Source organism: Colobus angolensis, unplaced genomic scaffold, assembly GCF_000951035.1.
Source record: "Colobus angolensis palliatus isolate OR3802 unplaced genomic scaffold, Cang.pa_1.0 Scaffold206, whole genome shotgun sequence".
Classification (NCBI taxonomy): Eukaryota; Metazoa; Chordata; class Mammalia; order Primates; family Cercopithecidae; genus Colobus; species Colobus angolensis.
Genome location: NW_012115222.1, coordinates 5,056,267 through 5,072,927, shown reverse-complemented (window position 1 = coordinate 5,072,927; position 16,661 = coordinate 5,056,267). Strand labels below are relative to the sequence as shown.

General features: G+C 42.0%; 1 protein-coding gene across 1 annotated transcript in view; it reads left to right on the top strand.

Moving 5' to 3' along the window:
• The window catches only part of LOC105511892 (laminin subunit gamma-1), a 105,556-nt gene that overhangs the window by 71,787 nt on the left and 17,108 nt on the right, over positions 1-16,661 (top strand). The window contains exons 2-6 of the mRNA XM_011942106.1: positions 4,402-4,706; positions 8,968-9,098; positions 11,169-11,335; positions 15,204-15,392; positions 16,194-16,311. Of these exons, the coding sequence (XP_011797496.1) occupies positions 4,402-4,706; positions 8,968-9,098; positions 11,169-11,335; positions 15,204-15,392; positions 16,194-16,311 (910 nt within the window). The remainder of the gene's footprint in view (positions 1-4,401; positions 4,707-8,967; positions 9,099-11,168; positions 11,336-15,203; positions 15,393-16,193; positions 16,312-16,661) is intronic.

Below are 16,661 nucleotides of genomic sequence, written 5' to 3'. Positions count from 1 at the left end.
TTTCCTTGGCCCTGTAACCCTTCCAAATATCATCTTCCCCTCCTTCTTCTCTTCTTTAGCCAGACCACATGGTAGATTAACTACACTCACTGTGTCTGCCTGCTGTCCATTCTGAATAATTCCTTTTTTTTTGAAAGGGAGTCTCGCGCTGTTGCCTAGGCTGGAGTGCAGTGTCGTGATCTCAGCTCACTGCAACCTCTGCCTCCCTAGGCTGGAGCGCATTGTCGTGATCTCAGCTCACTGCAGCCTCCGCCTCCTGGGTTCCAGCGATTCTCCCACCTCATCCTCCTGAGTAGCTGGGATTACAGGCGCGCACCACCATGCCTGGCTAATTTTTTGAATTTTTAGTAGAGATGGGGTTTCACCATGTTGGCCAGGCTAGTCTCGAACTCCTGACCTCAAGTGATCCGCCTGCCCTGACCTCCCAAAGTGTTGGGATTACAGGCGTTAGCCACCATGCCCGGCCCATTCTCAATTCCAACCACTGCCATCCTGTCCCTGGAACTGCTTTTGGTGCAGCTGTGACCTCTGTGGCTTGAAGCTGATGGATACTTCTTAGTCAGTATCTTACCTGGCTCTCCTAGCATATTTGAACCCCGTTGATTTCTTCCTCCTCGAAACTGTCTTTCCTTGGCTTCTGTGACATTTTTATTCTTTTACTTGCCTTCTTCCCTCTGGCTGGCCCTCTGGCTGGCCCTTCATAGCCTCCTCTGTCATCTTCCTCTGTGTGTGCTGTGAACGTTTGTGCATCTTACGGTGGTCTCAGAAGTCAGCTTTCACGCAACACACTTACTCCATGGGCTTCAACTGTTCTCAAGTCTCCAGTGTCCATCTACATACTACTGAGTCCCAAGTCTCTGTTTCTAACTCAGATATCTCTCTTGACCTGTCAGACTGCTCACATCCAGCTCCCTACAGACATTTCCTCATCTACATGACCTGCAGGCATCCCCAAACTAGTGTATCTGAAACTAAATTCGTCTTCCCATCCTGCCCCTGCGCCTGCCTCCAGTCCTGCCCACTCTTCTCTGTTCTCTATTCAGTGAATAGTACTACCCTCCACTTGGTTCATTTTAAACTAGAAAACTGAATGTTATTCTTAATCCTTCCACCTCATGGAATGGGAAAAAGCAACTTTGACAGTGAAACAGGGTACTGACAGTGACAAGTAGAGGAGGCCTTCAAAAGCAGCTCCCTATCACCTGGTAGTACATCAGTTACTAAGTTCCTATTGAAAACGGCTTCCTTCACCTCACTCAGGTCCACTCATTTCTCTCCATTCCTCTGTTCCCATTCTTCAGCCTCTGTCATCTTTCCTGGATTACTGCCACATCTTGACCTCCCCATCTTCGTTCCTGTCCCTTCCAACCTAATCTCCACACTAATCTTTCTAAAAATCAAACCTGATCTTGTATTTTCTGGTTTAATGCCTTCAGTGGCTGGCCATTACCTTTAAGGTAAAGTTGCTCCTTAAACATGACCGTAGCCTGGCGTGCTGTGCTTCTTGTTTGCCTCATCTCCAGCCACTTTCTAGTTCTAGCTACCCTAGACAACTCTAATTCCTCCAGTGATCACTCCTCTGTGTTCTCTGGGCTTTCATACATGCCATTTCATGTGCCTGGACGATGGGTCCCTGTTTGCTTAGCTCATTCTAAGCATTCCTCATGTCTTGGATTTAGATGCCTCTTCCTCTAGGAAGCATTTCTTGAACTTGTAAATCTGAGTTAGACGATCTTCTCCATGCTTTCCAAACATGATGCACTTCCCCTGTCATGGAATCAACTCATGATGATTTGTAAATTGCAGCTGTCTGTATGCGCTGTTGGGTTGATGCAACTCTGTGGACAGTGCACATGGCTTTCTTGTCCTGGAGGTGTGTGAGCCTCCATAAAGACTGCCATAGAGCTCCCTCATTTCCAGCTCTGGCTGTAGGTTGTCATGAGAAAGGTAGCCCTGCAAATGAAGCTCAGTGCCAGCAAGGCCAGGCCAGCACCTGCAAAGTAGACTGCATCAGAGTTTAATGCTAGCATAATTTTTTTCTGGACATTTTGCTACTTGTGGCTGTGCGTCTGTGCCCGCAGCAAGAGACATATGCCTGGTTCTTTCAGAGTGTGACTTTGTAGTACAGATGTTGATTGGAACACAGGATGCCTTGATGATTTTACCTTCTCTCCTTTGGCCCAGTCAGTTGCCGTTGGGTTGCTAAAGAACAATGAGATATCAGAAGGATAGAAAATAGAGAAGCAAGGATAATCTGTAATCTACAGACTAGTGAGTGAGCCTTTGAACAATCCAGGCCACTTACTCATGAGTAAAATTACTTTAACCATTCTGGAATGTCTTAGTGAGTCTCTGGAATGCCACAGATACTGTACTATAACCTCACCCTCATTCAAAGGTGATATCTTGACATTTTTGATGCAATAGAGAGATACAGGTAAAACTTGCATTCTTTTAACAGGAAGTGTGTAAACTGTATTTTGTGTGACCTCTGTCTAGGCAAAATGCACTGCATCCTAGACAGAATATTCACGTTTGTATAATATCCTTTGGTAACTGTACCAGGAGCAGTCAGGTCCTTTTGTGTGAACATATTCAGAATCCCAGTTCAGGAATGTTCTTTATAAACCCTATTGTGAATAATGCCTTATATTTGTATCGAATTTTACAATTAGTCAAGTATGTGTAGATCTTAGTTTGACTTTCCAGCAACTCTTGAAGTAGGTGGGGCAGGGATTGTCATCATTTTTACAAAGAGAAAATGGCAGAGCAGAAATCATATGGTTAGTGAAGGAGGGAGGCAGGATCCTAACTCAAGTCTCAAAATGCCCAGTCCTGTGTTCTTTCTGTCATGCCACATAGCTTTGTGTTGAAGCTAAGGTGTGTGCAAGTATGTTTCATGTGTGTGGGGAACAGTTAATCCAGCCTCCTCTAAGATCTGGGCCAGTTGAGAAGTAGTCAGATATGGCTCTTCCTGTCAGTATTATTATAGAGAATGCTCAGTTGAAGAATGTGGCCTGGACACATAGCTTGCATAGGCTTTCTGCTCTTTTCCTCCCTGAATTGACCACACCCACTTAGTCCCAGATCTAGCAACAGGATAGCGGTAGGCCCCACCCCACACAGAGGCAGAGCCGCACTGTATTGCACTGAGTGCAGGAGAGGAGAGAGGGGGACTCCAGTCAGCAGCCAGAGAGAGACATAGCGGGGTCCAGGCCACACGTGAGGAATCGCTGCTTGTCTTTCAGGGACTAGTGGGTATGAGGAACTGAAAGTGGCAGAAGTCTCTCCTCAACACTTCTGAGAGCACAGAAGTTGCTGTTCTGTGGGTTTTGTAGGAGAGGGTTAGGATGGTTCTTGAATTAATTGGCTTAGGGAGGAAAAAAACCGTAAGCTCCTCGAGTACAAGGATCCCTGTGTCTAACACATTCCGTTCCCTGATGTATATAGCATAGAGCTGAGCATAGATTTGTGCCCAACAAGTTCTTGTTGACCAAACTGGAATCTTCACTATAACATAGAAGTAGCAAAGTATAGATATTGTTAGAGATAGCAGGACCCAATGTGTGAATGAATGGTGTTTGTTTCTTTTACCCATGTGAAGACGCACTGGCTGGCAACCAAGCCATCCTGACCATAAGACCACACACTCTGGCTTTGGCAGTGAACTGTCTGCCCCAGTGACTGCTGTCTTTTGCTCTCTGCTCAGAGCTCATTTCTCATATATTCTCTTTTGAACATATTCAAACAACCTCTTTAAACCTCCTTTCTCCCTTTCTCTTTTTTCCCCCTATTTCATTGTTCATCTGCTAAAGGAATTTTTTATTCTTCTTTCTTATTCTGCTCCCTGCTACATCTCTCAAACACTGTCCTCCCTTCTTCAAATGTCTGTATCTTAACTTGGTAGATAAGTAGAATAGTGCTGATGATATTCTTCCTGCATCAAGAGTAACATTACAGTTAATAGAGAATAAGGTTTTTTTAAAGTCTTAAAGAGTCTGGAGACCTATTTAGAAAGTCAGCATATATTTGCTTTCGTATCTTTTAATTAAGCTTTTACTAAAGTACCAGCGTTAAGAATAAATGTGCTTTTAATTCAATTTTAGTTTTAATTAATAGCATAAGTACAGTACTAACATATGCCGCCAGTTTTCATTGCACACAAAATTTCCACAATGCACCTCACGACAGGCCTTTATGAGCCAATTTATGGACCCAACTGCCATTTGTCATTTTGTGGGAAAATAATGTAGTTTTCTGTTTTAGAATAGCCTGTCTTCTTGGTTTAATGTGTACAGGGTGATTTGTATCCTTTGTCAAGTTCCAAACTAAGCTGGGAATATAGGGCATTTCTTTGCTTCATACATATGACTTACGACCTTTGATGTGTTTGCCCCACAGGAAAAGCTTTTGACATCACCTACGTGCGTCTCAAGTTCCACACCAGCCGCCCAGAGAGTTTTGCCATTTACAAGCGCACGCGGGAAGATGGGCCCTGGATTCCTTACCAGTACTACAGTGGTTCCTGCGAGAACACCTACTCCAAGGCAAACCGTGGCTTCATCAGGACAGGAGGGGACGAGCAGCAGGCCTTATGTACTGATGAATTCAGTGACATTTCTCCCCTCACTGGGGGCAACGTGGCCTTTTCTACCCTGGAAGGAAGGCCAAGTGCCTATAACTTTGACAATAGCCCTGTGCTGCAGGTAAGTTCTTACAGGTTGGCCTGAAGCCAGCTAGTTCTATAACCGTGAGGTGTGGGAAGATTATTGTAGCGGGGGGCCTGTGGTCCCACTTCTGAGGTACGGAGTCAGAGTAGAATACTTGAGCAGCACAGACAGAGAGCTTGATTCTGCTCTCTGTGTACTATTAATAAGTAAAGGAAAGTAGTTTTGTTCCTGCTGCCTTGGTGATGTTTGTGCTTATGCACTTGCAGGTCTATTCTAGGATGTAAACTTTACATATTTTTTAAAAAGTCAAACAATTTTAACGGTAGTCTCTGTATCTGAGGTGGAAACATTTTCCTTCTGACCTTTTGAAGAGAACATTTGACCCGAGATTTCTTGAATCTTTTCTTACCTATTTTTTGATTTGACAAAATAAAAAGTATTTTTTAAAATTAGCAAAGGGAAACAATTGAAGCAAGATATTTAAGAATGCCATCTTCTTTCATTTTTACACAGTACAATCTTGATTAGGTTTGTCTGGCACCACTGCCGATCATTAAAGAAACTCCTCATCACCTAAAAGGATGGATGTTAGTAACAGGATATTAATTTAGGTACCCATAGTGTTGTACTTAAACACTGTGATAGAAACATTTCCCTGTTTGAGAAGGATTTATTTTTCCTCATGAATTCTACATGCATATTCCTTATACACCATAATACGGAATTCTTCTGTGTTGCTCAGATTTCTGCGAACTTTTCATATGTCCCAGCTATTTGATGATAGAAAAGCTGGTGAGCCTCATGCTGTACTCAGTACTTTAACACAGAATTGGAGATGCTGCAGCATGTGGCTGAAGTCAACAGCCACATGGGGATAGCCTATATCAGTTGACTGAAGCAAGATAGTCTGATCATGGGTTTTCAAATGCTGTATACGTTATATGAAAAGCTGTTGTGATTTCTCAATGGGAAATATCCCATTTTTCTAGGGTTTCTAATTTGGATCTTCTTATTCTTTCTCTCCATTATTATGTTCAGGGACTCTGTTTCTAATTGTATGGTTTTGGACAGTGACAAAAGATAAGAATATATTTTTCTATGGGTCTAGTTTCCCCCTTCCATTGTGTTCCTGTAAGTTGCTGGGAGAGCATGAATGTGAAAGCTGTTGGTAAACTCTGAGGTTATAGTGAGCAATGAGTGTTCTTGCCAAGGCCTTGCAAAAAAGTGTTTCTTGTAATGGAGATAAGTTGTGTTCAAAATAAATGGCAGAGAGGATAGCTGATTTTGACAGATGAAAAAGCAGGGCCAGGCACAGTGGCTGATGCCTGTAATCCCAGCACTTTGGGAGGCCGAGGCAGGTGGATCACTTGAGGTCAGGTGTTCAAAACCTACCTGACCAACATGGTGAAACCCTCTCTCTACTAAAAATACAAAAAAAAAGTTAGCCAGGCATGGTGGTAGGTGCCTGTAATCCCAGCTACCCTGGAGGCTGAGGTAGGAGAATCACTTGAACCCGGGAGGTAGAGGTTGCAGTGAGCAGAGATCATGCCACTGCACTCCAGCCTGGGCAACAGAGTGAGACTCCATCTCAAAAAAAAAAAAAAAAGAAGAAAGAAAAGAAAAAGCAGAAGACTGAATGCCCAGTGGAGAGGTGACCTACAAATACTCTTTAAGTTGATCAGTTAGCAAACATTTGCCAGACTTCTTTCTTTCCTACAGCAAATTATTGCATTTTCCTGTCCTGATGAGGCAACAATAGAAAGAACAGTGTAGTGAGTAGGAAAATGCAGTGATACAAAGTTGTAACTGTGGTTTTCTGGCACCTTTGCTAACTGTACACCTGCTCTGTCTGTCTTGAGCCATTTCCCCAACTGTAGGAATTGTGATGTTTGTTACTCTTTATGCCATAGAAACTAGTGAAACTATAAGAGGTAATGAGACTACGTGTGGTAAAAATGCTATGGGTTATGACCTGGCATTAAAAAAAAAATGCCGTGGGCATCCGCATAGACGTGGTCAGTCTGTTTCATTATGGAGTAACATTAATTATGTGTCTCTGGATGTAAGAGCTCTGTCTCTGATATCCAGTTGCCAAGGAGGTTGAGCTAATTTGACTTTTAGCTGATCTGACAATGAGAGGCAACTCCCACGTCTCTCCCTCTCTTCATTGTTCCCTGAACCTCCCTGCAGAAGCTGTAATCTCCCAGATGGGGAAGGAGACCCTTCTTGGTTTCACCATATTATAAGTATTACTAAGCATGTATCAATTTATGATACTAATTTACATTTATTGAAGCACTTACTGTAGCATACTATAATGTGACAAGCACTGTTCTAAGCCCTTTGATTTTCTACCTCAGTTAACCCTCACAGTAACTCTGTAAGGTAGATACTTTCATTGTCTCCATTTTACTGGTGAGGAATCAGAGGCCCAGAAAGGACGTAACTTGCCTCAAATCACACAGTTTAAGTGGCAGAACTGGGATTCAGAACCTGCAAGGCCTAGCTCCAGGGTCTGTTCTTGAAAGATGCCCATTAGGAAGAAAAATGGCTTAGCTTTTTGAGAAGCTCTTATTCAAAGAGAACTGTGATAAGGTTGAAGCCTGTAGAAGATATAATAAGCACTAAACCCAGAGATATGTTTAGCTATTTACATTACAGACAACTAAAATATTCCTACCGTTGTGGCTGTGAGTAGGAGTTGTTATTGGAGTTCCAAGTTTGGATATGGTGAAATCATCGTCTCTTCTCCTTTCTAATTATACTTGAAGGCTTTGTGGAGATTAGCTTTTATAAGCTCTCCATGTTGTTCTATATGCCAGGTATTTGGTGTGGCTTAAGGCAGTGATTCCAAATCAAGGCTGTGCCTCCCAGACTCACCTGGAGCCTTCTGAAAACATAGATGTCTGCACCTCTGCACTTGCTTGTTACGTCTCCAAAGGTGATTTTGTTGTGCAGTCCCTAGGAAAAACATAAAATGGAAATGCTATCTTTGAGTGGTTATATGTAATACGCCACCCCAAAACCTAATGGTTTTAGATAACTGTGATTTATGATTTCTCATGATTCTGTGTTAGCCTGGGTCACTTCACCTCACAGGTCAGCTGGGGTCCGGGTCTCTGTCTCCCTGTGGTCTTCTATTATCAGGAGGCTAGACCAGGATTTATACCACAGTGGAAGTGATCTGGGAGGGTGAGTCCCTGTGCACAAGTACTTACCGAGCCTCTACTTATGTCACATTTGTTGATGTACCCGCGGCTGAAACCAGTCACACACCCAAGCCTAGAGTCAGCATAGAAAGAGACTGCACTGGGTGTGGGCCCTAGCAGACATTATTCACTGGGATCATTAGCATCCACACATGTAAATATCTGCCTAAAATTAGCTCAGTGTAAGGGCTTAGATCTCATAAAACCTGGGGAAAAACTCTACAGCCCCCATTCTTGTCCTCTGCCATTATGGTATACCTACCAACTTGATAAGTTGTGGTTTCTTCAAATTCATTCATTCACTTAGCAAATAATAGTTTACATACCTACTGCATGCTAGGGAAATTGCAGTGGACAAAACAGAAGTTTCCTGCCCTCATGGTACTACTTATAGTGTGGTGGGAAGGGTAGGGTGTGTGTGAAAAAAGACAATGTAAATAAAGTGAGAGTGGGAAATAGGAAGTTGGGGAGGGGTAGCAATGTTAGATAAGGTGGCCAGGGAAGGCCTCAGAGAGAAGGTGATATTGTGGGGAGGGTCAAGACAAACACAGACAACATCCTATTGTTTCAAGCCTATGTAATGATTTATTAGCAAGTACTTGGGCATCTCCCTCAGATCTGTCAATAGTGGTTTGGGTTGGCAGGGAGGAATAGATGCTATAACATGGGCAGGGGCAGGCAATGACCAGTATCTCTGATCCAAGTGTGGTGCCCCATGAGCTCTGAGTTGGTATCCCTGACTGTATTTGGGGTGTAGATGCAGGATGGAGGGAAGGGGCATGTGTATTGAGTCCCTAATGTATGCTGCACATTATATTTTAAGCCTCTCAGCAACCTTGCAAAGAAATTTGTTATTATCCTTGTGTTTTGAGACTCCGAGTAGTAAAGTAACAAATCAAAGAAGGGAAGAGTCAAGAAGGAGAAAAATATTAGAAAATTAAATAAGTCATTGAGTATTATAATAGATTGAGTGCTAGAAGAGGGCATAAGCTAAATGATAAGTTAGTGATTGAGAACATTTTGTCACATTTATATCATTTTCAGTCCCTCCACTTCTCTTTTGTGTTTCTATTTTTGCTTCCTGACAGGAATGGGTAACTGCCACTGACATCAGAGTCACTCTTAATCGCCTGAACACTTTTGGAGATGAAGTGTTTAACGATCCCAAAGTTCTCAAGTCCTATTATTATGCAATCTCTGATTTTGCTGTGGGTGGCAGGTAAGTAAACTATTAAATTAGTCTTGAAAGTGTTTGGAGCTTTTCATAGAGGTGAATCTAGCAACTTGTTTACAACTGTGTTAATACTGCTGTTAGATGTTTTCTCTACCAAGAACAGGAGCGGCAGTCCTTCCTGTGTGATAATGCTTAGCTAGAAAGACAGCAGCCTAGGATGTTTTCGCTGTCAGATCTTGTTCTGGAAGCTAAGCATGTAGGTTTTCCAAAACCTTGTCAAATCCACACACTTAGTGAATTCTTATTGACAATTTAAGTACAAAGGCACTGTGAAGCACTTGAGGAAAGGTAAGACTCACCTTATCCTACTGAGAAGTCCTGACCTTCTCGGATCTTACAAATGAACAGGGTAGGAGATGTATGAATATGTGAAAACTGAAATACTGGTGGTCACCTGTTTTTAAAAAATAGATAAAGCAGCAGTAGAATAGATACCACATATTAAGAATGATTCAAAACTGCCAGGCTAGAGAAGCAGATGTCATCTGAGCTGGGTCTCGAAAGCTTTGGATAAGGAAGGGGAGGATGCCTTGGTTGGATGCAAGAGGATGGACATGTCATAAGCAGAAGGTTAGAGATGGGAGAGTATAAACCCATTTAACTGAAGGAAAATCTCTTATGAATCGGTAGAGTTGTAAACCAGAAAGATAGTTTGGTGGCCAGAGACCTTAAATAGCAGGTGAAGAATCTTGGACTTACCTCCCCTGTGTTAGACCGTGAGATCCCAAGAGCAGAAAACTTACTTTTGCTTACATTGTTTCTGCTATGGGATTGGTGCTTAGTGAAAGTTGATGGGAACTGTACCCAATGAGAAATCAGGGAGAATATTTGGAGTAAGGCTCTGATAAGAAAACAGTGGGCCAAGAGGATTAATGTGCAAACAGGGTAAAAGTAGTGTACAATTGAGGGAATTTATATTCATGTTATGATACTGGGTTAGGCAACAAATACATGACATTAAGCTCGTGGCAACAGAATGGAAAGGAACATATAGATGCATTTTATTTGAACCAGGACTTCAGTCAAAGGTGCTTTTAATTTTAAGGTTTAGTGATCAGGAGAATGGTTGGTACTATTATTAATGAAACAAAGATGAGCTACACTGATGAGTTTGATTATACATATGTAAAATTTCAGGTCATGGGGGACATCAAAGTTTGTGTAGCAGTCAAGGATAAGAGCTTGAGAGAAGATGAAAGCTGGAGATCTGAGTTTAGGACTTGTCCTGCCACACTGTCAATGATTCTGAAGTGTTTTATTGTATCAGTGAATGGTAGTTGAAGCTATGAGACTGATCGCTGTCGTTAAGGAAGCAAGTGAGGGAAACATTACTACTCCATGGTGCACATTAGTATTGATGGGAATTTCCATGAGTCCTTAGTTTGTTGTCATACTTGCATCTAGGGGATCCTTCAGGGATTCTTGCTCCAAACAACTTCAGGGGATATTAGTCTGACTACCAGACATCCATATGGGGGTAAGGTATCTAATGTATCTCACCACCTTTAGGTCGGAATACTTTAAAATCATTATGGCAGATAATTGCTGATGTTCATCGACTTCTTTTGTGGTTGTGCAATCCTGAGCACATAAATAAAACACTCCTTGATCTTCCCATTAACCTCATGAAATAGGCATTATCATCATCCCTGTTTTACAAGCGAGGCACAGAGGCTAAGTTACAGTGGTAAGTGATAGAGAAGGGTTTCAAACCCAGGCAGCCTGGCCTCAGAGTCCATGCTTTTCTGAACCATTACATTCTGCTGCCTCTTGATACACAGGTTTGACTTCAGGAATTGATCCTCAGATATCCTCAGAAATTGTTAGGGACTTTCTTTTCATGTCTGGTTAATCCCTACCCCTGTTAAGTAAAGCTACGTTGTTTAATTTTTTTTCATCCTTGAAAATTCAGACAGCCATTACTTAATCTTGCTCAGTTCCTCAGTTTACACTTTTGAATGGTAAAACTTACTTCTTTGGGTACATAGTTTTTCTGTGTGCATGTCTGGGACTTTGCAGCCATTCCATTTTTTGGAGTGTCTCTTCTCTCCCCAGATGTAAATGTAATGGACACGCAAGCGAGTGTATGAAGAACGAATTTGATAAGCTGGTGTGTAACTGCAAACATAACACATATGGAGCAGACTGTGAAAAGTGTCTTCCTTTCTTCAATGACCGGCCATGGAGGAGGGCAACTGCGGAAAGTGCCAGTGAATGCCTGCGTGAGTGCCCCATGGCGTCAGTCTGTCGATTGTCTTGAGGACTTCCAAGGGTGGAAGAAGGAATGGGTGACTTCCTTTTATTCCTCCTTCAAAGGAAAGCTCTGAAAGGCCATGCTTTTTCTGTAATTTGAGTAGTATTCAAGTCAGAGGAAAGTCATAGATGAGGGCAATTCACTGTAACGGCACACTGAGGGTTTTGTGTTTCCTTCATGAACACACGTCCCAGAGTTGGAGGAGCATCTGCAAGGTTTAGAAATTTGTTTAGATGCAAATACTGGGCCAGTGTAGTCTACTCCAGAATATGGTTTCTCTAGTCTTCTTTGTTCCCCTTTAAAATAGTAGTATTTTTATCAGTGCTCAGGCAGCCAAGGTAATTAACATGTATCAAATGTAATGAGTTCTAGGCTAAGATGGCCATTCCAAGATTATTTTATTATTATTTTTTTTTGATACTGAGTCTCACTCTGTCACCTAGGCTGGAGTGAGTGATCTCAACTCACTGCAACCTCCGCCTCCCAGGTTCAAGCGATTGTCCTGCCGCAGCATCCCAAGTAGCTGGGATTGCAGGTGCGTTCCACCATGCCCAGCTAATTGTTGCATTTTTAGTAAGACAGGGTTTCACCATGTTGGCCAGGCTGGTCTCGAACTCCTGACCTCACTCAGGTGATCCACCTGCCTCAGCCTCCTAAAGTGCTGGGATTACAGGTGGGAGCCACTGCGCCTGGCCGCACAAGATTATTTCTCAAAACTATTTTTTTCTTTATCTCACTAAAGAGTACAACAGGGAGAATTTTCTCACTCCTCCGATGGAGAGGTGGGTAACTTTGGAAAGAAGAATAGGTCCTAGTATTCCTAGAAAAAGGTAAAATGAAAAAACTTAAAACATTGTTTATCCCTTCACAATATCGTGGTTTATTCTGAACAGATAGAGAAAGAAATCTCAGGAGAAGGGAACCTTTTAATCGTGATTTTAAAGCAGCAATAATTTTCTTATGTCCTTACAAATATTCTTTATCATGTTCTTTTAAGAATAAAGAGAATAAGAAAGAAGATACTCTTAACTTGCAGAAATTATTGGCAGAGACTGGGAATGGTGGCTCACGCCTGTAATCTCTGCACTTTGGGAGGCCGATGGGGTTGGATCACCTGAGGTCAGGAGTTTGAGACCAGCCTGGCCAACATGGTGAAACCCTGCCTCTACTAAAAATACAAAAATTAGCCAGGCGTGGTGGTACATGCCTGTAATCACAGCTACTCACTTAGGAAGCTGAGGCAGGAGAATTGCTTGAACTCGGGAGGCGGAGGTTGCAGTGAGCCAAGATTGCACCACTGCACTCTAGCCTGGGCAACAGAGCGAGACTCCATTTCAAAAAACAAAAACAAACACAACAAAATTATTTGCAGAAACCTTGAGAAGGGACCACTATCTTAACTCATGACTATTTCCAATGAGCTGCCGAGTCTTTTCAACAAATCCTAAGATTTGCAAGTAAAATTTACAGCCTCCTCTAACATTTGTAAGCACTTGCTTGAGCTTCTTTAATTCTATTACTGAACTGTAATATTCAGTGTTGGAAGCTGTATAATAAAAGCTGGTACAAGAATGAAATACTCCTAAGATGTGGCATTTAAATAAATGGACGTGTGCTTGAAAAGCATTCTGCTTAATAATGTCGTATTTTGAGTCTATCCAGGAAGTTACTTAAAAAAGCAAACATTGCCAATTTACCTCTAGCAAATGAGCTGAGTACTGTAGCTAAAGGACTTTGATGAGGAACTAAGTCAATTTGCTTTTCTCGTTAGTCCCCTCAGCACTATGACACTTCAAAGAGTGACATTTCTGGATGTTGTGACAATACTACATTATTGTCAGGATGCTAGGGCTAGGGAAGAGAACTACCTTCTCTCAAGGAAGGGGCCATGGCATTTGCTTTAGCTGTGGGTTGGGACAGTGTGGACAGAGGTGTTATTCTGCTTCACCGTCTCAGAACATCAGATCTTTAGGTGGGCTGGGCTTGGCGGATTGAGGGATAAACTAGGGCATCTTGAGGGAAGAGAAATAGCTAATGAAGAAGGAAAAGGGCCCTTTAAAACTAACTTAACAAAACTCGGATTTTTGGTGGCAATAACTCAAGTTTCTAAAGAAGTTTCCAATTATAATACTGTGCTATAAATAACTGATCATAAGGAAGAGAGAAAAAGAACAAAAGGGGCCGGGTATGGTGACTCACTCTTGCAGTCCCAGCACTTTGGGAGACCAAGGTGGGAGACTCATTCGGGACCAGCCTGGGCAATGTAGTGAAACCCTGCCTCTGCAAAAATAAAAAATAAAATAATTAGCCAGGCATGGTGGCATGTGCCTGTACTCCCAGCTACGCGGCAGGATGAGGCAGGAGGATCAGTTGAGCCTGGGAGTTTGGGACCAGCCTGAGCAACATAGCAAGACCTTGTCTCTACAAAGAATTTTTTAAAAATTAACTGAGTATAGTGGCACACATCTCTAGTCCCAGCTACTTGAGAGGCTAAGGCAGGAGGAGGATCACTTGAGCTCAAGAATTTGAGGCTGCAATGAGTTATGGTGACACCACTACACTCCAGAGTGAGACCCTGTCTCCAAAAAACAAATCAAAATGTGTTCATGATTTTGGTTGGAAGAAGTCTACATTAAAAAAGAAAAATTATTCAAAAAAAGATATATTCAAATTTTTTTTAAAGCAACAATATCCTGTTTGATTTGAAACCAAATAAAACTTCTTTTTATTTCTGTTATTTTATATTATAGTAAGTTATTTATTTTATAACTTCAAGATGCTGTCTACATTTAGGGAAGAATCAATAACTCAGAAAAAAATCTTTTTATTGTAAATATATTAAGGAATTTCTGTGACTACAGATACTCGGTCTTAAAATATGGTTGTGCCCTGCAGGGAACATAGCTACTTAACAGATCACCCATTTGGAGTTGAGGCTTCCCTGTACATGGATGTTTCTGGAGGATCTAGATTTCTTTTTAATTCTGCTTTCATCTGTTGTGGCACTAATTTTAACCCATATGTCTCAAGTTACCCCAGTCTAGATATATAAATAATCTGGCACTTTGGAAGTTAGTGTCTTAATGTATTTGACTCATCTGAGGCCTAAAAAATTAAGGTAAATTGAAGCCTGCATATAAAATGGCACCTTGTTTTTGGAGTTGATACTAGAATAAAGGCTAAAGATTCAGGAGAATTGTAATTTGACTAGACTTTTACTTGTATATGAACAATTACCTGGAGGCAGGTTCTTTTCTAAGTATGGGAATTCCTTGTAATTTATGATGGTGCTATTTTTTAGAGGGAGGAACATTTCTTTATCTTCTGGCTATATATACCCTTTATTGACATACTGTTGGGTTTTGTTGGTGGTGGTTTTTTGTTTGTTTTTGAGACAGAGTTTTAGCTCTTGTCGCCCAGCCTGCTGCCCAATGGCGTGATCTCAGCTCACTGCAACCTCCGCCTCTGGGGCTCAAGCAATTCTCTTGCCTCAGCCTCCCGAGTAGCTGAGATTACAGGCACCTGCTACCACACCCGGCTAATTTTTTGTATTTTTAGTAGAGAGAGGGTTTCACCATGTTGGCCAGGCTGGTCTCGAACTCCTGACCTCAGGTGATCTGCCTGCCTCAGCCTTCCAAAGTGCTGGGATTATAGGCATGAGCCACTGCACCCGGCCTTCTTCTTCTTGTTGATAAACAGTGCATCTGGTAGTCGTTCTTAGTCTACCACCATCTGTCTGTCTCAGAGATGTGGGAAATTATGTTTGGTTTTAAGTCTTAAAATGCTGTTCTTAAAGGTACCCAGATCTGATGTAATTTTTGTGTTTTGACTGACAGCCTGTGACTGCAATGGTCGATCCCAGGAATGCTACTTCGACCCTGAACTCTATCGTTCTACTGGCCATGGGGGTCACTGTACCAACTGCCAGGATAACACAGATGGCGCGCACTGTGAGAGGTGCCGGGAGAACTTCTTCCGCCTTGGAAACAATGAAGCCTGCTCTCCATGCCACTGTAGTCCTGTGGGTAAGTGACAGGAAGATGGATTGAAAGACAAAATGATAGTTCCGTGGACCCCCAGAAAGGAAAGCTTTGTTTCCAAGGCATTTGCACAGCTAAGTGTGGAGGTGTGTACAGTATTGTAATACAGAAATGAGTCAAGATCTGTCTCTACCCCACACCTCCACCTTTTTAAACCAAGTTGAACTTTCAGATGAGTTTCTGGTGTGTAAGAGGGGGGTGGTAGTCTGAGTAATGGTTCTGTAAATAATTAGCAACAGGATCGTAGAGACAATTTGAACTTTGACTGTAAAAGGTTAACTGCTTTGTGAGTTCTTCCTTGTTAATGATTTTGTTTAGTCTAATCTCCTTAGAGTGCTAAACTATTCTTAGCATGTTGGTGTGTGTACAGAGATGCACAGCATTCTTAGTCTAGCCCATTTCTTCAAGAGTTTGACCTTTATTTTTGTAATTTAGGCCTATAAATACTTAAATTCTAGACATGGGCCTTAAGGGGCTGTGATCGCCCACAGAGAAGTAACTGGTCTTGTGTGTAGTGTTTCATTGGGTACAAAGTGATTTTCAACATTGATGAGTAAATTCATTTTAGCATGTGTCTAGAAACTTAAAATCCCATGGCTTAAAGGGGCATGATTTTGAGAAAGTTCTGATTTAAAATTTGGTTTTTATTGTCTTTGTGACCATCAGGAGATTGCATACTGGTTCTCAGGCATTGCTTTTAATTACCAATTATCTTTCTTTAACACATTGATTTTACTTACATATCTGGCCGAATTTTTGTTTGACAATAGGCACTTTACATTTTAGGCTCTCTAAGCACACAGTGTGATAGTTACGGCAGATGCAGCTGTAAGCCAGGAGTAATGGGGGACAAATGTGACCGTTGCCAGCCTGGATTCCATTCTCTCACTGAGGCAGGATGCAGGTAAAATATTTTCAAAGCCAGAAGAAGGGGGCAGAATCTATATGTAGTCAACACATATTAATAGATCTTGTGGCTTGTTGGCAGCAGGGTAAATATTTTTCCCATAATAATTGTCAGCAAGACTGAGGACTAGCTGTAATGGTGAGCCACAAGGGGTTTGGCTTGTACAGAGAGTAAGCAGAGTTTTAATGGGATGACTATCTTAGACTGAAACCAATATAAAAATGACTTTAGGCTCACACCTGTAATCCCAGCACTTTGGGAGGCCGAGGCGGGCGGATCACAAGGTCAGGAGATCGAGATCACGGTGAAACCCCGTCTCTACTAAAAATACAAAAAAAATTAGCCGG